Source organism: Chionomys nivalis, chromosome 11 (assembly GCF_950005125.1).
Source record: "Chionomys nivalis chromosome 11, mChiNiv1.1, whole genome shotgun sequence".
NCBI lineage: Eukaryota > Metazoa > Chordata > Mammalia > Rodentia > Cricetidae > Chionomys > Chionomys nivalis.
In genome coordinates this window covers 70,435,554-70,460,279 of record NC_080096.1, presented here as the reverse complement: position 1 = coordinate 70,460,279, position 24,726 = coordinate 70,435,554, and the positions used below count along the sequence as shown (strand labels likewise).

The window sequence follows — 24,726 nt, the reverse complement described above, 5'->3', positions numbered from 1 at the left end:
ATGCTTCTACTATCTATAGGCATTTACTACCATGTCAGGTGTGTGTGTTACTGGAGGCAGAACCCCAGGCTTTGTGCATACTTCTTATTTCTTATTCTTTTAAGATTTATTTGTATTCATGTTTGTGTTTATATATGTGTGATTATATGCTGTGTTATTTTCAAGTGTCTTCAGAGGGTGAAGAGAAAAACTCTGGGCTCAGTGAGAGACTCTGTCTCAAAATAAAATAAAATAAGGTAGACAGGAATAGAGGAAGACATTTGATATCATTCTCTGGTCTCTACATACACATGCATGTGTATCCTAATGCATATGCACAAACAAAAATATACGGATGCTACATATACTAAATAAAAGCCTAGTATTTAAGAGTACATGGCCACATACAAAACTAAATTTTATTATCAATAAATTCCATAGTCATTACCTCTTAAATAAAAATAGACCTATTTGGAAGAGGTGCTAGCAACATTCCGCTTCTTATTCCTGGGTTAGTAAGTCCTCTTTGGTTTGGCTTCTAATAATTCATTTTCATTTTCTTTCAATTTTAAAATACTTTAAAAGTTTTCTAAGTATGCTGGTGCATGCATGTAATTCCAGCATTTAGGAGGCAACAACAGGAGTTCCAGGTCATTTTTAACTTTATAGCAAATTCAAGGGTGGTTTTGGGTTGCATGAGAACTTGTCTGAAAACACGAGAAAAACAAAACAAAACTAAAAGTACTGCCCTTGTTGGAAGAGGCATACCATGGAAGTAGGCAAAGACTATAAATCAAGCTTTTCCTCATCTTCACAGATAATTGGCTTTTAGACATTTATTAGTTTGCTGTAAACTGAGGTTTCTTTCCCTCCTGCCAGTTCCCAAATAGCCACTCAGAGGCTTAATAATACTTATAAATCTTTGGCTGCTGGCTCAGGTTTATTATTAGCTAACTCTTACATTTAAATTAACACATATTTCGTATCTATGCTTTACCATGTGTTTCATGCCTTGTTACATCATTTTTTACCTGTCTTGCCTCCTTGGCAGCTGGCTGGTATCTCTTAGATTTCGCTCTTCTCCTGTATCTCTAATTGGATTTCTTGCCTAGCGCCATCCTGCCTTGCCATATACCAAAGCAGTTTTGTTTATCAACCAATGAGAGCAACATATTCACAGTGTACAGGATCCCACAGCAATTTGCAACCATGTTGTTTGACAGTGAAGGGGAGTTGGATGGACATAGGCAAAGAAAGTGAAAGCAACCTCCCTGTGGTACTGCTTCTTGTTACCAGAAGACATTATAGAAAATATCTCGAACCTTTGGGAAGGCACAGGGGTTGGTATTTAAATAAAACCAATAGTGGAAAGGGGAAGACACAGGGTCCCTGTAAAATACGCAGGCTAGCATCCAACCTTAGGCCTCTCACATTCAGAAGGGATAAAGCTTTCAGTTTGTCTTTGTCCATGCAAGACACCAGACGTGGAAGTTCCTCTGAATGACTACAGCAACCCTGTTATATGCTATATTGCAAAAGAGTTCTAAAGAGGAAATATTGACCAAGCAAATATTTAGTGATATGTATCACATAAAATCACATAAAAAAGAGACACTTAGATAAAATTTAGTAAAGATGAACTTCTTTGAGGACCATCAACATATCAACTTCTGTTGAGAGGTGGCACAGTGGTTTCGTTTTGGTGTCATAGTGTTTCAGCTAACATCCTAGCCTCTCTGTCATGAACTCTTTCACCCTCAGCCTTTCTGTATGTTTTAAAATCTTATAAATTAAAATCAGTTGTTAATAGTACCACTGAAAATGAGGTAATACAAGTATAGTTTTGAGTGTAGTGAGTATTCAGTGAATTTTGTTAAGAATCATATTTCCTTACTACAAAGTCTTCATGAGTTTTAAAAGTACTTTTGTTTAAGAGGTGTTGAGAAAATGTTAAATTATGTTTTTCTGAAAAATAAAAGATGTGTAATATTTAGTTTTGAATAGTTTCAGGTTAATATTTTGTTTTGTTTTTAGGTGATTCCTCCTAAGGAGTGGAAGCCGAGGCAATGCTATGATGATATTGATAATTTGCTTATCCCAGCACCAATTCAGCAGATGGTCACAGGGCAGTCGGGACTGTTTACTCAATACAACATCCAGAAAAAAGCCATGACTGTGAAGGAGTTCAGGCAGCTGGCTAACAGTAGCAAGTGAGTCAATTGAATTTTTATTTGTATTTTTTCCAAAGAGGTATGTGAGTATGGCAGGAAGCCGAGTAGATAGAGAAGCTTATAATTAAAAGCTGGGCCATGGTGATGCATACCTTTAATCTCAGCACTTGGAAGGCAGAGGCGGGTGTATCTGTGAGTTTGAGGCCAGCCTGGTCTACAAAATGAATTTCAGGACAGGCTCCAAAGCTACACTCAGAAACCCTGTCTACAAAAAACCAACCAACCAACAAAAAAACAAATAAGGAAAGAAAGAAGAAAGAAAAGTAGGAACCTCTTTTATCTCTGGTTTCTGTTTCTCAAATGGCCTATTCACATTCATTTACTTCTAAGAAGTCCCACATTTTATTTCACATCATCATTATTATCACATAATCTAGAAATAGTTTTTCCTTTTAGTTGTCATTTTGAATTCTCTTTATTTGAATTGTCTTTAGTTTTATTGGACAAAATATTCATAATTTTTTAAGACTAAAATTTCATGAGCATTAACAATTTCAAAAGGAAAACTTTGAATGAATAGAAAGGTACATATTAGTTATCTATGGATATATACCAAATTCTCAAAATGTAACCTTTTCAGGTAGTTCACATTTATAAAAGTCTGGAGCCTAGGAGTCATGTAGATATGTGGACAAGTGATTTTAGCTTGGGGTGTTTTGAAGCTTATTGTTAGTTGTTGACTGGAAGTGCTGTTGCTTGGGAACGTGGCTAAAAGATTTTTCCCAGGTGAGCTCCTTCTATGACGCTAAAGTCCTTATTGCTTGTCCTTTAAGGGAAACTTTACAAGTTTTTATTTTATTTTATTTTATTTTATTTTATTTTATTTTATTTTATTTTATTTTATTTATGTGTGTGTGTGTGTAGCCCTGGTTGTCCTGGAACTTGCCTTGTAGACCAAGCTGCTGTTAAACTAAGAGAGATCCTTTTTTTCTCTGCCTCCTGAGTGCTGGGGTTAAAGGCATGAGCTGCCACACCTGCCTTCACTCACATATTTAAAAATACACTTCATTGTACATTGTAGACGTTGTTCTTTTTCTCTTAAATACTTTTGCATGTATATGTACCTTTAGAGTTTAATATTTGCTTTTTATTAGGTTTATTCTTTGACAATTTCATGCGTGTATTTAATGTATTCTGGTACCTTATCCACTACCCTCATATCTTCCTAACACCCATTTCGTTCTCCTTTCCTCCTTTAGGTCCCTTTCCCATGTTCATGCCTTTTTGTTTTGTTTTTTGACCTGCTGAGTTTAATCAGGGTTGTCTGAGAAATCATAGTGTTATAAATAAACAGTGGAGTCCGATAGGCTCACCTGTGGTTATACATTTGAATGTAATGATGCCCTTTTTCCAAAATCCTTCATTAACCAATAGATTCCCCCATCTTTGACTGGCAGCTGAAAGGTCTAATACTGTGCAGACGCAGAGTTGCTAGTCACGGGTGCTGTGAGTTAACAATTAAAATGGGTATATCCTGAATACTGGATGTCATGTCTTTATTTCTTCTCCATTTTCCTGATCCTACATTCTTTCTGCTTCCTCATTGACAGTCTTCTTGAATGCTCAGATAGTGGCAATTGGCTTCCTCCAGAGAAATTCAATAGGTGCAGCTTATACTGAATGGGGAGGAGAATGAATTTTTACTTTTTTTTTTAAATTTATTTATTTATTATGCATACAATATTCTGTCTGTGTGCCTGCAGGCCAGAAGAGGGCATCAGATCTCATTTCAGATGGTTGTGAGCCACCATGTGGTTCAGGACCTTTGGAGAAGCAGGCAATGCTCTTAACCGTTGAGCCATCTCTCCAGCCCGAATTTTTACTTTTTTGGGGACAAGGAGATATGCTGTCACTGTAAAGCCTAAACTGAAAATGAATTTGTGGTCCTCCTGTCTAAGTCTCCTAAGTTCTGGGATTAAAGGTATATGCTACCACACCCAACAAAGTTTCTTTTCTTGAAGAAAAAACTATTAAAGAATTTATGGATGTATTTTAAAAACATCACAATTAGTTTTTCTTTTTTGATATTTTATGCATTAGATAAAAACCTTAACCTGCAGTTAGAGGCGTAGCTCAGTTGGTGGAATGTTTGCATCGCATGCATGACACTGTCAGTTTAATCTCCAACTTGGTGTTCTGACATTATGCACCTGATGCTAAGGATCATCTAAAGTTTAAAAGTCATCTAAAAGCTCCTGCTTTTCTCCCCTCCTCCTATAAAATCTCAGAATAAAGCTCAACCTTAGAACAACAACAATAAAATACCCATTCTGACAAAAACGAAGCCAAACCAAAAAGACCAATCAAAAATATAGCTGTCTAAATTCCTTGCCTGGTTGTGAATGGGAACAAATCTTTGGATAAATGTAGCTGATTAGTCATAAAAGTAAATTGTGCTGGTGTGCATATTTGACATAGTAAGCAGACGATAAGGAGTACTTTTATATTTCTAGTGTTGAACCTTCTGATACTCCATAGAAATTATAAATTTTAAATTTAATTTTGAATTTTATTAAAGTACTAGTAGACCCTCATTCTTTTATATCTTAGTGAGATTGTAAGACTTTCCTTTTTTTTTTTTAAAGACTTTCCTTATATGTTGAGTATATTAGTCAGTTATTAAGAAACTTTAGTAGTGTATATGTGTGTGTACTTGAGGCTGTGTTTGAGTGAGCATGCATGTGCCATACAGCTTCTGTGTGGTAATCTTAGGACAACTTTGTGGAGTTGGAACTATGGAATGGAACTCAGGCCCTCAAACTTCTGAGGCAAATAACTGCCTTTATCCAGTGAGATATCTTGCTGTTCATCATCATAATTCCCCAATGGGATCCACTTTGGGGAACGAGAGAACCAACTACCACAAATTTTCCTCTGGCTTTCATGTGGCACACTTATGTGAGCATACATACACAATAAAGAAATGAATTTGCTAAAAAAATCATCCTTTCGATAAACATCATATCTCTGTACCATGGAAAATGTACACAGTGCTTTATGGCTTGCAATGAAGATTCAACCTTTGTGATGTTTAACCAGGGAGACAGAGATTTTATTTGTAGGTTCTGCTGAGATAGATTTTAAAGGAGGCTCAAAAGTGTCAACCAGATACAGAAGTAATATGTGATAGTCAGATATGGGAAATATTGTTGTGCTGTCACATACCTTTCATATCAGAACTAGGAAGGCAAAAGTAGACTAATCTCTGTGAGTTCAAAGCCAGCCTGATCTCCATCATCAGTGCCAAGCCATAAAGGACTATATAGTGAGATTCTTTCTTTAAAAAAAAAAGTAATACATAATTAAAATTTCAGATACAGAAATTCATATCTCCCAGATAAAATCATTGTAATTTATAGTAATTCAGAACACTGTTAAGAAAGTTGTGGGTGAAGTTCAGTGGCTGAATGCTTGCCCAACGTACTCAAATATCTTATTTGATCTCCAGCCTTTGCATTTATGTGTGGGAACAGAGAATAGTAGGGTTGGGGAGAGACTACATCTGATAAGAATTGATCTTTGAAGTCCTTTGTTCTGTTGTCACAGAACAGAATGGATCAGAGACCTCAACATAAAGCCAGCCACACTGAACCTCTGTTGTCTTTGATCATTACTATTAGTCCATTTGATTATTCTGCATGTTTTCCATCTTTCACTTAAATATTATGTTTTTATTTTGTTTGTATGTGAAGGACACACATGCCATGGCAAATCATGTGGTGGTTCTAGAACAACTTGTAGGAGTTAGTTTTCTCCATTAACCATTTATGTTCTGTGGATTGAACACACATGGTCAGGTTTGGTGGCAGGTACCTTTACCCATTTTTTATTTTTAAAGAACATAAATTCACTAGGGTTTAATTTTATAGTTGTCTCTGTTTGTCTTTCTGAGATGGCTTCATTATAGATTGATTCTTTTCCACTGAAAATCACCATGCAGGTAACTTTGGTTTGTTTACCTCTGTATCAGTTCAACCTGATATATGACAGGCATTTTTTACTATATAAATTTAATGAATAAATAGTGTTATGTTAACAAAAATACATTTGAACTTGTATAAATTATTAGGTAAGTAATAAACATTTACTTAATAACAATATATATTTCTCTGCATTATGTAGTTGAAAGATGATTTTTAGATATGGTTCATTTTTTAGTTATGAAATTTAATTATTAGGAATAGCTTGATTTCTAGATTGAATTTGATTTCTTTCAAGTAAACTTTCCCTAAGTTTTAGTTACTTTTTTTCATAATAATTATATTGTTAAGATGCTGTGCTTCTTAGTTTTTGTCTATTTGACACAAGCTAGAATCATGTGGGAAAAGGGAGCCTCTACTTGGATAATGCCTCCATCAGATTGTCTGTCAACAATTATGTCAGATCCTGTATGATAAAGGAACTTCTGGAGGCGTCACAGTCCCTGACTTCAAACTCTACTACAGAGCTACAGTACTGAAAACAGCCTGGTATTGTAATAAAAAAATATAGGATGACCAATGGAACTGAATCAAAAACCCAGATATTAATCCACACACCTACTAAGAACACCTGATTTTTTGACAAAGAAACAAAAAATATAAAATGGAAAAAAAGAAAACGTATTTAACAAATGGTGCCCGGATAATTGGATATCAACATGTAGAAGAATGAAAATAGATCCTTATCTATCACCATGCACAAAACTCCAGTCCAAATGGATCAGAGACTTCAACATAAAACCAGCCACACTGAACTTCTTAGAAGAGAAAGTGGGAAGTACACTTGAGTGCATTGGCATAGAAGATCAGTTCCTAAATATAACCCTGGCAGCACAGACCCTGAGAGATACAATTAATGAATGGGACCTCCTGAAACTGAAAAGCTTCTGTAAAGCAAAGGACACGGTCAGCAAGACAAAACAACAGCCTACAGAATGGGAAAAGATCTTCACTAACCCCACATCAGACAGAGGGCTGATCTCCAAAATATACAAAGAACTCAAGAAATTGATCATCAGAAGAACAAATAATCCAATTAAAAAAAATGGAGTACAGAACTAAACAGAGAACTCTCAATAAGAGGAATCTAAAATGACTGAAAGACACTTAAGGAAAAGTTCAACATCCTTAGTCATCAGAGAAATGCAAATCAAAATGGCTCTGAGATTCCATCTTACACCTGTAAGAATGGCCAAGATCAAAAACACTGATGACAATTAATGCTAAAGAGGTTGTGGGGTAAAGGGAACACTTCTACATTGCTAGTGGGAGTGCAAGCTGGTACAGCCCTTTAGATATCAGTATGGCGATTTCTCAGAAAATTACGAAACAACCGTCTTCAAAGCTCAGTATTACCACTTCTGGGTATATACCCAAAGGATGCTCAATTTTACCACAAGGACTTGTGCTCAACTATTTTCATAGTAGCATTGTTTGTCATAGCTAGAACCTGGAAACAACTTGAATGGATAAGGAAAATGTACATTTACACAATGGAGTACTACACACTGAAAAAAATGACATCTTGAAATTTGCAGGCAAATGGTTGGATCTAGAAAACATCATATTGAGTGAGGTACCCCAGACCCACAAAGACAAATATCATTTCTATTCACTCCTAAATGGTTTTTCGACATAAAGCAAAGAAAACTAGCCTACAAATCATAATCCCAGGGAACCTAGACAACATTGAGGACCCTAAGAGAGACATACGTGGATCTAATCTACATGGGAAATAGAAAAAGACAAGATCTCTTGAGTAAATTGGGAGCATGGGGACCCGTGGGAGAGGGGAGATGAAGGGGGGGGAGCAGAGAAAAATGTATAGCTTAATAAAATCAATAAATAAAAAAATTACAAATCCGTCAGGGCAATATCTTGATCAATGGTTGACATGGGAGGGCACAGTCCACTGTGGATAATAACATCCCCCTGGGCTGGTGGTTCTGGGTTATATAAGGAAGCAGGGTAAATAAGCCATGAGGAACAAGTCAGTAAGCCATGTTCTTCCATGGCTTTTGCTTTATTCCTGCCTCCAGGTTCCTGCTGTGCTTGAATTTTGTGTTGACTTTTGTCTGTTGTAGACTATGATTGGTACATGTGAGCCAAATAACCCCTTTTTTTTTGCAAAATTATGTTGGCCATGGTGTTTATTATAACAATAGGAAGCAAACTAATGTATGTATATATCTCAACATGTATAATAGAATGTATATACCTCAGATATATATACCTGTAGGTATAAGGATAAGCATGTAGGTTACAGTTAGATGTTTTGCTGGTTGGGGAAAGTGGCACTAGTAGGTTGCCCTCTAAGGTTCCTTTGTTATGGTGTCCGTATGTTTTGACCAGTAGTGATCTGTAATTGTGTCCATCTGCTACAAAAAGAAATTCCATTGATAGGCATGAAACTTATACTGATCATCTTGTTTGTCATGTGTATTTTTATATTGTTTATCTCTTCTTGTTTTGATTTTGGTGGTTTGGATGATCTAGAAATTCATTTATTTTTATTTAGATTTTCTAACTTAATGGAGTATAGTTTTTCAAAATATTTTAATTTCTCAAGTATCTTCATTTTATACAGCTGTATGTTTGTTTCTTGAACAAATGCTTGTTTCATTCAGGTGTTTACTGCTAGTCTTATTATGTTTGAACTGTCTGTGTCTTTTTAAAATTACTTGATAAATTTTAAGTTCTGTGTCCTGGGGTTCATGTAGGGAATTCATATTGGAGAACATGTCTGTAGGACTGATGCATTGGGGGGGAGGGAAGATATATTGCCTTGACTTTTCATATTGAGATTTTTATGATGTGACCTGGCCATGTGGTTGGTTGTGTATTTGATGTGAGGTTCTGACTGCCTCATTAGGCCTATATGTACATACAGGCAGTGTGGCTGAGGCAAGGCCTGAGGGATGAGGATGACATAGGCAGATGAGGTTTCATGTACTAACCAGGCCGGATCCTTGTGAATAGATGTGTGATCTGGTGTATGTGTGTAGGTTGTGCTAGGTGCAGCCTGGTGGGCTGGTGGAACTCACTAGACTAAACTAGTACACATAGTATACAGGAGTGGGACCATTGCTGAGCCTGCAATTTGGGAAAGGCACAGGCAGTGACTGAGAAGACTAATGCGGGACGGGGACTCTGGAGAGGGTACAGACAGGCTATGATTCAGGTAACTCAAAAGAGTGGATCTGAGAACAGGGTTGGTGAACAAGACAAGGGCTGAGGATTGGATTTGCCATAGGCAATTGGAATGGAGGATGAGGGCAAGGAGAGCATAGGTAGTCTTCCTGGGACTGCCATGGTGACTACAAAGTCCCTGGTAGCAAATGGGGCTGAGATCAGTCTAGTCCAAAAGACATCATCTCTATTTTATAGAGCAATACTTAAACTCCAGAGAAATTCAGCTTTCTGCCCAGGATTATTTAATTTTTGCTTGGCAAACCTTGATGCAAGTGGTGGCTCTTACCTGTAAGTACAATTCTAGGGTTGCCAAGGCAGGAGAAGCCTCGTCATGAGCTTCTCTTTAAAGAGCTTTGCTACAGTCAGTGAAAGTTTCTGAGAAGTTATTATTGAGTCCGTTTTGAGTAAATTGACATTTGGAACAGCTGTATGGACTATGGAGCCAGTATTCAGTAAGCTCTATTACATTTTACTGAAGTGCTTACTTCTAGTTTCAATATGCATTTCAAATACTTAACGATGTAAAACATTCACTTCAATTAATAATGCCAACTTAAGCTTTTTAATTATAGTATTTAAGCTTAAAAAAAATTCTATTCCTATACAGTGACAGATTCTATAGTGCTTTCTTAGAGGACCTGCATCCATGCTGGGAGGCTGACAACTACCTCTAACTCTAGCTCCAGGGAATCCAGCAGCTTCTTCTAGACTCCAAGAGCACATACACATACATGGCATGCACTCACAGATATTGATAAATAAAATTTAAAAAAAAATCTTAAAAATAAGCCAAAGAAGTAAGTTGGGCTGGTAGACAAGCTGTTTTCCATTTGAACTAGGTGTGTACATTCCTAGCTCCAGAGTTCTGTTTTTGATTTTATTTTAAAAAATCCATCGGTGGGATTATTTATATGTTTAGTGTGGAAGTATTTTAATGTCATTAAATAGAAAGAAGATCTACCTTTTTTTATGTTTAGTCAATCATGATAGTTAATATTCATTGTCAAATTAACAGGATCTAGAATCATAAGCCTCTGGGCATACCTGAGAGAGTTTATGTATATTAGATTAATTGGTATGGAAAGACTACCTTAACTGGATAGAGTAGTTACATGGGCTGGGATCCTAGATTAGAAGAAAAGGAGAGCAGAGTTGAGAATTAGCATTAGTCTTTGATTCCTGAATGTAAATGCATATGGATTTGCCATCTCAAGCTTCACTGTTAAAGTGGACCCTTTCTTCTTTAAGTTGCTTTTGTCACAACTATAGGAAAATAATTCATACCTATTGTGTTTCTAGTTACTTACACTATACCTCCTCATTCTGTATTTCAGTGTTACTAAGATGCATTTCTAAATTTTAGATCAAGAGTATATATACTTTAAAAAAAAAGATTTATTTATTAATTATGTATAGTGTTCTGTCTGCATGTATTCCTGTAGGCCCAGAAGAGGGCACCATATCTTATTACAGATGGTTGTGAGCCACCATGTGGTTGCTGGGAATTGAACTCAGGACCTTTCTTAACTTCTGAGCCATCTTTCCAACCCGTATAATATACTTTATTAAAGAACTGAATTTAGTCGGGCGGTGGTGGTGCACGCCTTTAATCCCAGCACTTGGGAGGCAGAGGCAGGCGGATCTCTGTGAGTTCGAGACCAGCCTGGACTACAAGAGCTAGTTCCAGCACAGGCTCGAAAACCACAGAGAAACCCTGTCTCGAAAAACCAAAAAAAAAAAAAAAAAAAAAAAAAAAAAAAGAACTGAATTTATAGATAGTTGTGAGCTGCCATGTGAGAGTTGGGAATTGAACCAGGTCCTGAGGGAGAACAGTCGTTGCTCTTAACTACTGAGCCATCTCTCCAGCCCCACAATGGTATATATACTTTTGACTTGATACGTGTTGATAAATTATATTGTGCTAGTTTATTCTTCCACTCCAACTATGTTAGTGACTTCTTTTTTGCATGTCATTAGTATACCAGGCAGTACCAGTCCAATAATTGCAGAGGATCTTATTTCAGCTCTCTTAGAGTTTTATACAGGCCTTTTCCCCTCAGTTTTTCCATATGTTCTGTATCTTTTTAATATATAAATTTGTACAATGTTCTTGTATAATTGACTAAGTATTTTAGAAAACTTTGAAAGCTAAAATAATGAGGTATAATTTACTTCCTTTATTAGTACTTTTATGAAAGTGCTTGTTTTACCTGATAAAGAATATAAAAATCCTATAGAGTTTTAAGTATAAATGCTTTTGTATATTATTCATTAAATTTGACACTATTACAGTATATAATAAATTTATTTAGAAAATATATTACATTAGATGGGTGGAAAATCCTTAAAATTGTCTTACTGGTCTGTGGTTTTTACTGTTTAATTTTTTTATAGATACTGTACTCCGAGGTACTTGGATTATGAAGATTTGGAACGCAAGTACTGGAAAAACTTAACTTTTGTGGCACCTATTTATGGAGCAGATATTAATGGAAGCATATATGATGAGGTATATATATATATTTATGTTGTGGTTTTTAAAAGATTGGTGATACTGCTTTTGTTTATTATTTTTAGCTAGCATCATATTTTATTTATTAGCTTTTGGGTGTCAGTACTTTTTACAAGTATGAGAGAAAACACCAGTAGGATTCTTTCTTCCTCTTTTTTCCTTCTTTCCTTCCGATACTCTCTTTTTTCTGTTTCTTTTAAAATATATTTTTATTACCTTAAAGTATGTGAATGTATATGTGCCTGTGGTTGAGGATATACGTATTTGTGCAGATACTTTAGGAGGTTTGAACCATTGGAGCCCTTGGATTTGAAGTACCACGTGGTTGCGAGCCTTCTGTATGAGTATTGGGAACCAAACTCAGGTCCCCTGAAAGATCAGTATTCACTATTAGCCACCGAGTCACTTTCTAGATCTCCCTCACCCCTTTCTGTCTTCTGAGCCAGAGTCTTATATAGTTTTGAGTAGCTTAAAACTTGCTATTCAGCAGAGAATGACCTTGAACTTCTAATCCTTTTGACTAATACAGCTGTAGTTGTTTGGATTTATATTTGGCTTCTTTGTTTCATTTCATTGATTAGCCTGCCTGCTTTTGTGGTAGCCTGATACTGATGCACTGATGCATTTTTATTACCTTTGGTGTGTTTTGCTTGAAATCAGATATGCTGATACCTATGACATTACTCTTTTTGCTCAGGTGACTTTGACTCTCTGGTTTTTTTATGCAACCATATACATTTTAACATTTTTTCTCATACTGTGAACAATGGCATTGGAATTTTGATAGGAATTGTATTGAATATATAGACTACATTTCAGAATATTACTTTTTCTTTTCTGTAAGCATGGGAAGTCCTTTCATCTGCTAGTGTCTTCCTCAGTTTATTCTTTCTTTTCTGTGTTTCTTTTCATTGAGATTGTATATTATAATAACATTTTCCTTTTCTTTCTTCCATCCACATCCTCCCTTACATCCCTCCCTTTTCTTGCTCAAATTCATGACCTCTTTTTTCAGTTGTTACTATATGAATATATGTAATTTTATATACATTTATATTTTTAAATATAACTATTTGAGTCTGTATAATGTTACTTGTGTGTATGTTTTCAGGCTGACTCTTGGCACTGAGCAACCAATTGGTGTACTCTTTGCTGTGGATGGTCACCTCCATCACTCTCAGCTTTCCTTAGTGGGCTGTAGTTCTTGTAGAGTGGAGGCCTAATGGACTTTGCTTTTCCCATTCAGTTTAGCATGTGTGTTAGTGTCCTTCTTCAGCTCATGTTTAGGCAGTCATGTTGTTCAGAATTTATGGATAAAGCTTCTTATGTTACTAGGAGAAACAATCTCACAGCAGTGTCCCTGATCCTTTGGCTCTTATAGTAGTTGGCTCTTATAGTAGTTCTGCTCTATCTTCTGCAATGTTTCCTGAGTCTTCACTGTAGGAATGTTTTTTAGATGTATCCATTGGGACTGGATACATCTGCATTTTGATGGCTATAGTTTTATATACTATTAATGCCTATTGCATAGATAAGTTTCCTCAATAAGTGGTAAACACTATATTTATCTGTGGGCATAAAGACAAATGTTTATAGATTATAGTCAGGGACTATGCTTGTCTAGATTAGTGGTTGTAGATTCTCCCTCCTCCTATGACAGTGATTTCACCAACACTGAGTAATGGTTTCTAATTCCAAGCATGGTCTTCCTCTTGTCTTTAATCCAGTTAGAGAACAGTTGTTTACTATCAAGGTGTGTGTTCTGCTATTGCATCTGCAGGGTTATTATGCCATGTTGGTCATTGATGTAATTCATAAGTATCATAGTTTGATAGAACTCTTGATTGTCTCTGTCCTTTGGAAGCTTTCATGGCCCCTTCTGATACCATGCAAGCTTGTCCTCAGGGAGGGGGCATTCAGGTCAGTTTGAGCTTTAAGGCCTCCGGTCATTATTGCATGATGTTTCAGCAGTAGAAATTTACCTTCCATCACTATAGGTCAACTAAAGGCAAAAGCAATAAGTTGTGTGTTTTGGGTTTCTCTTAGATAGCTCTTGCCAGCAATATAAGTGAAAGCTACTCATGTCTGGTATTGGGATTTTTCTCAGGTAGTCTTTGGCCTTTGAAGGGATTTCCATCATCTCAGAAGAGAAAAGCTCATTAAAATTATAATTTGTACATTGAGTTGTATGCATTGTAGGATTTTTTTTTCTAGGTAAGTTATGATATCTTGTGAGTTTTTCAGCCACATTGTTATTTTACTTCCCTCTGTCCATGTATTTACTTCCATCCTCTTTCCTTAAGGTACCCCACCTTTTCCATTTCCCCTATCTGATCACTTGTATCATGCCATTCCCTTTTATCCTTTTCCCACCTTCTGTATTTTCCTACCTCCTGTTCTCCAAGGAGCCCGCACTTTTCCCTCTTCATGACCAGATTACTTCTATTTTGCTATTCTCGTCTCTATTGCTCCCCAATTCCCATAACCCAATAATGGTCCCTTTTTACATTATTGGTTTCTTTATGTACTCATATCTTAAAATGTGGACCTAGGAACCTCCAATAAGGAAATGTGACATCTGTCTTTTGTGTCTGGTTTACCTCACTTAATTTATCTTTTCTAATTCCATCCATTGGCCTGCAAAGTTTATGATTTTGTTTTTCTTTACTGTTGTAATAAGGAGCGGCGGGGCTGCGTCCCCGGCACCCAGCCGCCCGCATGGCTTAGCTTATGCCCCGAAATAATTACATGGAAACTGTATTCTTTTAATCACTGCCTGGCCCATTAGCTCCAGCCTCTTATTGGCTAGCTCTTACATATTGATCTAACCCATTTCTAATATTCTGTATAGCACCATGAGCTGGCTTACCAGGAAAGATCTTAACCTGCGTCTGTCTGGAGTGGGAGAATCATGGCGACTCCCCACTCGGCTTCTTTCTCCCAGCATTCTGTCTGTTTACTCCACCCACCTAAGGGCTGGCCTATAAATGGGCTAAGGCAGTTTTCTTTATTAGTTAACCAATGAAAGCAACAGATAAGATACAAGAACCACCTCCATCATTTTCCAACCACCTCCATCACTTTACCACTGAATAGTATTCCATAGCGCATATGTACCACATTTTTGTTCTTCTTCCCAGCTGCTATGACTGGAGCAGCAGTAAACACGACTGGGCTAGCATTGGTGGAGTATGATGTTTAGTCTTTTGAACATACATTGAGAAATGGTTTGTCTGGATCATATGGTAGATTTATTTCTAGCTTTTGTGAATCAGTGACTGCACCAGTTTGAAATCCCACTAATAGTGAATGAGGGTTCCCTTTTCCTCACACCATTTTAACATCTGTTGCCTGTTGTTCTACTGGTTGTTTGCTCTTCTTCTTCTTCTTCTTCTTCTTCTTCTTCTTCTTCTTCTTCTTCTTCTTCTTCTTCTTCTTCTTCTTATTATTATTATTATTATTATTATTATTATTATTCTTCTTCTTCTTCCTTTTTTATTGAGATAGGGTTTCTCTGTAGCTTTGGAACCTGCTGGCCTCGAACTCACAGAGATCAGACCAGGCTGGCCTCAAACTCACAGAGATCCACCCACCACTGCCTGCCGTGTGCTGGGATTAAAGGCATGTGCCACCACCGCCTGCCTTCGTTTGTCGTTCTTACTGATGTAAGATGAAATCGTAAAATAGTATTGATTTGCATTTTCATAGTGGCTAGGGGTGATGCACATATTTTTTTTTTTTTTTTTTTTTTTTTTTTTGCTTGAAGACAGGAATTTTAATCTTTTCACCCCAATTGTTCTCTGGACCCCATGAATAAAATTGTATTGCACAAGTCCAATGCAGGGATGGTTGGATATCCAGTTATAAGACTGGATATCCAACAAAACCACACAAAACCTTGGCATCAGTCTAAGGTGGCACATTTTCACGTAGCAGTTTGTGTTTCTTTTCAGTGCGTCTGTCCCTTTCTAAATTCCTCATCATCTTCCTATTGCTGTGGGCACATTCAGGGCAGAGCATATTATCTTCCACTCCGGGGGATGGGAAAACACAGGCTGGTAAAATGAAGAGAGGTATCATCCTTTGGGGATTGTCTGGAACCCAGGTCTGACCGGCGAGCATCTGCAGGCAGGGAGCTGCCTGCCGTGGACGACACACCACCTGCATCCGGTGACTGGGGGCAGAAATGCTTTGGCTTTAGAGGGAAGAGGCTGGCGATTCTCAGCCCTAGGCTGAGAAGCTCGCGTGGCAATTCTTCCCCAGGCTGCACAAACGGACTCCCTTTCTGAAGTCAGAACTTCTACACCGGACTCGTCCTCCTCTCTCTTCCTCTTCAAACCTCGGGGTCTGGGTCCTTCGATGACTGCTTTGTTGGTTTTTTTCGGAATGGGCTTCAGTCTGGCCTCACGAGGTGTTTTGGGAATATGGCATTTTTGTTCGGAATATGAACATTGTTTGGAGTCTCATGTAGACTTCCACTTTCTTGCCGTCCGTACTCAAATCGCGACAGCGGCACCATTCCCGAAGTGTGTTCCGGGACACCTCATTAATAGGAGGCAGGATGGCTGGCAGGGACGGGTGGGGCTTTCGGGACACCGAGGGGTTGGTATCCCAAGAAGCTGCTGGCTTGAGCTCTGTGGCTAAAGATTCTGCTGTAGGGCCTTCTAAAGTGAGATCATCCGTGGCTGGGACCAGCGATAGAATGATTTCTTCTTCAAGTTCTCTCTGGTCATAAGTGTCCTGGCTGGCAACTGACATTTTCGGCAAGCTTCAGAGAAGACAAAAGCAGCAAAGACAAGGATGTCGGGAGCTCCGGTGATGCACATTTTTAGAGATATTTTGGCATGTTGTGTCTTCATTTTCTTCTAATTCTAGGTATTTTTTTTGTTTGTTTTTAGTTTTCTTGATTTCCTTGGTGTCTCCATCATTGAGTAGTGTGTTGTTTTAATACCCACGACTTTGAGTTTTCTATGTTTTTTTCTTGAAATTGATTTGTATTATTTGTAGTCAGAATACAAGAAGTTATTTGAATTTTCCTGTATTTGTTGAGACTTGCTTTGTATATGATCTCTTTTAAAGAAAGTTCCATGTAATCCTGAGACAAATGTGTTTTCTGCAGTGTTTGGGTGGCATGTTCTGTAAACGTCTGTTAAAACCATTTGATTTGTGATGCCATTTAAAAACCTCTGCTTCTCTATTTTTTGTTGGAATGAACTACCAGAGCTACTGGTAGTGAAATCATGCAGTAGCTCTGTGTTAGGGTTAATCACTGTTACGTCATGTCCGACATTTCTGGTTCTTCCAGTGACAGATTTTCCTTCCCTCCCTCCCTCCCTCCCTCCCTCCCTCCCTCCCTCCCTCCCTCCCTCCCTCCCTCCCTCCCTCCCTCCCTCCTTCTTTTTTAATACAGTCTGCTGGCTAGTCTATCCTTTGATTGGGAAATTGAGACTAAATAATATTTGAAATTATTATTGAAAGGTGTGTTCCTTTTGTTGATTTTGTAGTGTTTACTGTTTTGCTAATGATTCTTTAACAAATGTATTATCTTTCTCCTCCTGTAACTTCTGGATGTCTCTAGTGGTTGTGTTTACCACTCTCTTAAATCTGAAGAATTTCTTATTGTATCCTCTGTAGAGTTGGCTTGATGTTCATTGATCTTTTTGCCTGTTTTTATTATGAATTTAATATTTAATTTCTCCCCCAGTCATAATAGACAAATTTGCTGGGTATTGTAGCCTGGGTTGGTTCTTGTAGTATTTCAGAATATGCATTGCATCTTTCTATGTTCTTCTGACTTTTATTTATTTATTTATTTTTTATTTTTTTTGGTTTTTCGAGGCAGGGTTTCTCTGTAGCTTTGGTGCCTGTCCCGGAACTAGCTCTTGTAGACCAGGCTGGCCTCGAACTCACAGAGATCCGCCTGCCTCTGCCTCCCAAGTGCTGGGATTAAAGGCGTGCGCCACCACCGCCCGGCTTCTTCTGACTTTTAAAGTTTCAGTTTAGGGATCATTTGTTATTGTGTGGGTTTGTCTTTTTTTATGACTTGGTGGTTTTCTATTTGTAGCATTTTATATACTTTCTTTGTTCTATATATTTAGTCTTTTAACTGTAGTATAACTTGGGGTTTCTTTTTCCAATTGCTTTTAAAAATGCTTCTTATAGCCGGGCGGTGGTGGCGCACGCCTTTAATCCCAGCACTTGGGAGGCAGAGGCAGGCGGATCTCTGTGAGTTCGAGACCAGCCTGGTCTACAGAGCTAGTTCCAGGACAGGCTCCAAAACCACAGAGAAACACTGTCTCGAAAAACCAAAAAAAAAAAAAAAAAAAAAAAAAAAAAATGCTTCTTATATGTGAATAAGCCCATGTTTCCCTAGGTTTGGGATTTTTTCTTTCTTTCTACAGTTATCTTCCTTTAGAATAAATTTTCCTCTTAGTTTCATGCCTGTAATTCATTGATTTATTTCTATTTATTTATTTATTTAATTATTTTTTGTTTTTTTTTTCCTTTCTTCTACTTCAAATTCCTAAGTATTGATTCAGGGCTTCATGCATGCTAGGCATGTGTGCTTTCAATGATCCACATCTCCAGTTGATTTGCTTTTCAAGATGTCCCAAAAAGTTTCCCTGTTCTGTTCATATTTTTAAAATTTTATTATTTTCTTTCAGTGTACCAATTCTTCTACTTTGTCTTAAAAAGATTTCATTTGATTTGTTGAATTTTTGATTTCCACCATCATTTCATTTGGTGTTTCTTAAATATTTGTCTTTATTGAATTACATTCTCATATCCTGTATTAGCTTCCCTGTTCTCGATTCAGTTGTCTTTGTTCTCTATATAGAGAGTTCTAGGACAGCTAGCGCTACATAGAGATAACCTGTTTCCAAAATAACAATAAAACCAAACTAAATAAAAAAAATAGTGATTATTTCTTTGAGTTTTAAAATAACATTTTTTTTCTTTAGTAGTGTGTATGTGAGTGGCAAATGCCAGCCACAGGATGTCTTACAAGGATATTTGTAGGAGCTAATTTTTTCTTTAAATCATTTGGTTCTCAGGGACAGAACTCAAGTCTTGAGCTTTAGTGATATTTACCTTTACTCTTTGAGGCATCTTACTGGCCCTTGTAATTAAAAAAAAGACTTCCTGTCTGTGAGTGTAGCCATGAACGGTCTACATGACTTTAGCTATTTCTAAATTTTGATGGACCTACCTAAAAACAAAAAACAACATCAAACCCAAAAAATAAAGGCCCAAAAGCACACTACATTTCTACTTTCTAAGGTATTAGGAGATAAAGGAGAAGAAGTTCTGCTTTTTTTTTTTTTTTGTAAAGCTTATGACTTTTTGGCTGTTTCTTGGGTACGTTGTTTCAGAAACAATACAGCCATCTCAGGCTAGAGTTTTTCATCCTTGGCTTTGTGGTTATGAACTTTGAGATTTTGAGATCCTGGGCAAGCTATACCTTTCTACAGTCCTTTCAGATGAAATGGCATCTGAGGACACTTGTCACTTTTATAGGATAAAATGAGATGACATAATTAAAAAGAATATATATTACCTACCTTATGCATTGGACAAACTTAGTTGCCACTTGTGATAATATTATAGAAAAACAAGGCAAAGAAAATCTATGGACTGTAATGATACTCTCTAGCATAGTCTTGGAGTAGTTTGATGAGATAAATTTTGTTTTGTAGTTATCCTTGTAAGCATAAGTACAGTTTGCACATAGCTGCTTATAATGTTTCTTCTGTCTGTCTATCAAAGATTGACCAAGCAATGAAAATTGCTTGTTTAGGAGTCAACTACTTAGGAAAAGGAATGTATTATTTTCAGGAAATATTCCTCTTTCTTGTCAGTAAGACCTTACTGTGTGAGGCACCTGGATGGAAATTTTGGCATGTGCCATAACCCAGGAGATAGTTTGTATGATTTTTTTTTTTTTTTGGTTTTTTGAGACAGGGTTTCTCTGTGGTTTTGGAGCCTGTCCTGGAAGTAGCTCTTGTAGACCAGGCTGTTCTCGAACTCACAGAGATCCGCCTGCCTCTGCCTCCCAAGTGCTGGGATTATAGGCGTGTGCCACCACCGCCCGGCAGTTTGTATGATTTTTAAAAATTATTTTATTTCTTATGTATAAGTGTTTTGCTTGTATATGTGTTCATGTGTGCCTGGTGTTCATGAAGGCCAGAAAGAGGGTGTTAGTTCTCTGGAACTGGAATTACAGATGTTGTAAATAACCCTTTCTAAGACTTAAGCTAAAACTTAAGTACTTTATTTATTTATTTATTTATTTATTTATTTATTTATTTATTAAAAATTTCCACCTCCTCCCTCTCCAGTCCTAAGAGCAGTCAGGGTGCCCTGCACTGTAGGAAGTCCAAGGCCCTCCTCCCTCCCTCCAGGTCTAGGAAGGTGTGGATCCAAACAGACTAGGCTCCCACAAAGCCAGTACATGCAGTAGAATCAAAACCCATTATCATTGGCTTCTCAGTCAGCCCTCATTGTCAGCCACATTCAGAGAGTCCAGTCAGTCCCAGTCCAGCTGGCCTTGGTGAACTCCCATTAGATCATTCACACCATCTCAGTGGGCGACCACACCCCTCACGCTTCTGACTTCCTTGCTCCTGTTCTCCCTCCTTTTGCTCTTCATCTGGACCTTGGGAACTCAGTCCAGTGCTCCAGTATGGGTCTCTGTCTCTATCTCCATCCATTGCCGGATGAAGGTTCTGTGGTGATATGCAAGATATTCATCAATGTGACTATGGGAGAAGGCCAGTTCAGGCACCCTCTCTTCTGCTGCCCAAGGACCTAGCTGGGGACATATCCTTGGACATCTAGGAACCCCTCTAGAGCCAAGTCTCTTGCCAACTCTAAAATGGCTCCCTTAATTAAGATATCTTCTTCCCTGCTCCCATATCCAGCCTTCCTCCATATCAATCATCTCATTCCCCCAAGCTCTCCCCAATCTTCCCCTTCTCCCTTATCTCTCCCTATCTCCCTTTCCCCCACCCCACCCCACCCCACCCCAAAACTTAAGTACTTAAACTAAAATTTTAAACATAAGCTAAAACTTCACATACTCTCTAGAATAGATATGGAGAGAGTGGATAACTTTTTCTTGTTCCTGATTTTGGTGGAGTTGCTTTGAGTTGCTCTCCATTTAATTTGATTTTGGCTACAGGCTTCCTGTAAATTGCCTTTATTATGTTTAGATATGTCCCTAATCTCTAACCCCTCCAGGACTTTTATCATGAAGGTATATTGGATTTTGTCAAAGGATTTTTCAGCCGCTTAATGAAATGATAATGTGATTTTTTTTTTTTCAGTTTATATATATGGTGTATTACATTTACTGATTTTTATATGTTAAACCATATCTGTCTTTCTGGGATGAAGGCTCTTTGATCATGATGAATGATCTTTTTGATATGGCCTTGAATTTGCTTTGCAATATTTTATTGAGTATTTTTGCATCAATATTTATAAGGGAATTTGGTCTGTAATTCTTTCTTTGTTGAGTCCTTATGTGGCTTAGGTATCAAGGAAACTGTAACCTCATAAAATGAATTTGACAATATTCCTTCTGTTTCTATTTTATAGAGTAAATTGAGGAGTGTTAGTGTTGCTTCTTTGAAAACCTGGTAGAATTCTTCACTCAATCATCTGTCATAGGGCTTTCTTCGATTGGGAGACTTTTAATGACTGCTTCCATTTCACTAGAGGTTATAAGTCCACTTAAATTGTTTATTTGATCATGACTTAACTTTGTTAAATGGTACCTGTTGAGAAAATTATGCATTTCTTTTAGATTTTACAATTTGGAGTATAGGCTGGGCGATGGTGGCGCACGCCTTTAATCCCAGCACTCGGGAGGCAGAGGCAGGCGGATCTCTGTGAGTTCGAGACCAGCCTGGTCTACAGAGCTAGTTCCAGGACAGGCTCCAAAGCCACAGAGAAACCCTGTCTCGAAAAACCAAAAAAAAAAAAAAAAAAAAAAAAAAAAAAACCAATTTGGAGTATAGGTTTTCAAAGTCTTTTTTAAAGGATTCTCTGGATATTCTTGTCTGTTGATATGTCCCCGTTTTTGTTTCTGAGTTTATTATTTAGGATATTCTCTCTCTGCTTTTTAGTTACTTTAGATGAGGATTTATCTATCTTGTTGATTTTCTCAAAGAACCAACTCTTTGTTCCACTAATTTTTTTTTTCTATTCTCTTGGTTACTATTTTATTGATTTCAGTTCTTACTTTTTTGCCATGTACTCTTCTTAGCTTACTTTTTCTTCTAGGACTTTCTAATGTGTTGTTAAGTTGCAAGTATGAGGGTTCTCTAATTTTTTTTGGTTAGGCATTTTTGTCTATGAACTTTCCTCTTAACACCTCTTTCATTGTTTCCCATAATTTTGGATATGTTGTATAATCATTTTCATTGAATTTTAGAAAGTCTTTAATTTTTTTTTGTTAATTTTAGTCATGACCCAGTATTTTTTGAGCAGAGAGTTGTTCAGTTTCCATGAGTTTGTAAGCTTTCTGCCGCTGATGCCCAGTTTTAATCCATGGTAGTATGATAGGATGTAAGGAGTCATTTCAATTTGCTTGTATCTATTGAGACTTGCTATGTTCCAAGTATGTACTTAATTTTAGAGTGAGTTCCATGAAGTGCTGAGAAAAGGTATTTTTTTGTCTTTGGGTAGATGTTCTATAACTGTCTCTTGGGTTCCTTTGTTTGATAAAGTCAGTTAGCTCCAGCATTTCTCTCTTTAGTTTTTGTATTGATGGCATGCCAGTTGGTGAGAGTGAATGTTGTAGTTTCTCACTCTTAATGTGTGAGAGGGTCAATGTGTGATGTAAGTTGTAGTAGTGTTTTTTTACAAAAGAGGGTGCCCTTGTGTTTGGGGCATAGATATTAAGAATGAAATGTCATTTTGGTGGATTTTTTCCTTTCATTGGAATATGTAGTATCCTTTCCCCTCTCTTTTGAACAATTTTGGTTTCAAGTCTATTTTGTTAGATATTAAAATGACTATACCAGTTTGCTTCTTAGGTCCATTTACTTGGGATGTTTTTTTTTTTTCACAAATTTTAACCTGATGTGATGTATATCTTTGTTGTTGAGGTATGGTTCTTGAATGGTCCTATATTTGTATACTTTCTCTTGTCATTTTTGTTTGGAATTTGAGGGCATTGATATTGAGCAATGTCAATGACAATGTGAATTTCCTTTATTTTATTATTGTTGTTGCTGGTGGTTGAAGTGGAATGTCCTTCTGTATGCTATGAGTATGTTTTATTACTATTGCTCACTAAAGAAGCTGCATTGGCCTAAGGCAGAGCAGAATATAGCTTGGCAGGAAAGCCAACCTGAATACAGGGAAAAAGAAGTCAGAATCTGGGAGATGCCAGCAGCCACCTGGGAAACAAGAAAGAAAGATGTGAGGTAACAAGCAATGAGCCTCGTGGAAAAATGTAGACGAATAGAAATGGGCTAATTTAAGGCTTAAGAACTAGTTAATAATAAGCTTGAGGTAATAGACCAAACAATTTGTAATTAACATTAAGCCTCGGAATGGTTATTTAGGAACTGGCGGGCAGGACAGAAACCGCCAGTTACAGGTGGTAGGAGTGATGGTAGTGTGTGTGTGTGTGTGTGTGTATGCACACATGTGTGTGTATGCGTGTTTGTGTGCAGGTGTACATGCTACCCTTCTTTTGGTTTTATTGATGTGAGAATATTTATTGTCTTTGTTTTCATGGGTGTACTTAACCTCCTTAGCTTTGAGTTTTCTTTCTGTATGAGTGGATTTATAGATGGATATTGCTTATACTTTATTTTATTGTTTTATTTATTTATTAAAGATTTTTACCTCCTCCCCGCCACCGCCTCCCATTTCCCTCCCCCTCCCTCAATCAAATCCCCCTCCCTCGTCAGCCCCAAGCGCTATTAGGGTTCCATGCCCTATGGGAAGTCCAAGGACTGATGGAGGTGGGTCTTGTATTAATCTGTTGCTTTCATTGGTTAATTAATAAAGAAACTGTCTAGGCCCATTTGATAGGTCAACCCTTAGGTGGGTGGAGTAAACAGAACAGAATGCTGAGAGAAAGAAGCCGAGTCGGGAGTCGCCATGATTCTCCCACTCCAGACAGACGCAGGTTATGATCTTTCCTGGTAAGCTAGCTCATGGTGCTACACAAAATATTAGAAATGGGTTAGATCAATATGTAAGAGCTAGCCAATAAGAGGCTGGAACTAATGGGCTAGGCAGTGTTCAAAAGAATAGTTTCCGTGTAATTATTTCAGGGCATAAGCTAGCCATATGGGCGGCTGGGTGTCGGGGATGCAGCCCTGCCGCTCGTTTTACAACAAAGGACCACCCACCTCCACCCAGGTCTAGTAAGGTGAGCATCCAAACTGCCTAGGCTCCCACAAAGCCAGTACGTGCAGTAGGATCAAAAACCCATTGCCATTGTTCTTGAGTTCTCAGTAGTCCTCATTGTCCGCTATGTTCAGCAAGTCCGGTTTTATCCCATGCTTTTTCAGACCCAGACCAGCTGGCCTTGGTGAGTTCCCAATAGAACATCCCCATTGTCTCAGTGTGTGGGTACACCCCTCATGGTCCTGAGTTCCTTGCTCATCCTCTCTCTCCTTCTGTTCCTGATTTGGACCTTAGGATTTCAGTCCAGTGCTCCAATGTGGCTCTCTGTCTCTGTCTCTTTTCATCGCCTGATGAAGGTTAATATTCAGGAGGATGCCTATATGTTTTTCTTTGGGTTCACCTTTTTATTTAGCTTCTCTAGGATCACGAATTATAGGCTCAATGTCCTTTATTTATGGCT

At 37.6% G+C, this 24,726-nt stretch overlaps 1 protein-coding gene across 3 annotated transcripts in view; it reads left to right on the top strand.

Moving 5' to 3' along the window:
- The window catches only part of Kdm4c (lysine demethylase 4C), a 194,952-nt gene that overhangs the window by 18,195 nt on the left and 152,031 nt on the right, over nucleotides 1-24,726 (top strand). For all 3 annotated transcript variants that reach the window (XR_009057981.1, XM_057784161.1, XM_057784160.1), the window contains 2 exons: nucleotides 2,014-2,189; nucleotides 11,777-11,891. Coding sequence is in view for 2 of the 3 variants with exons in the window: in XM_057784161.1 (XP_057640144.1) it covers nucleotides 2,014-2,189; nucleotides 11,777-11,891 (291 nt within the window). In the remaining variant the exon portion in view is untranslated. The remainder of the gene's footprint in view (nucleotides 1-2,013; nucleotides 2,190-11,776; nucleotides 11,892-24,726) is intronic.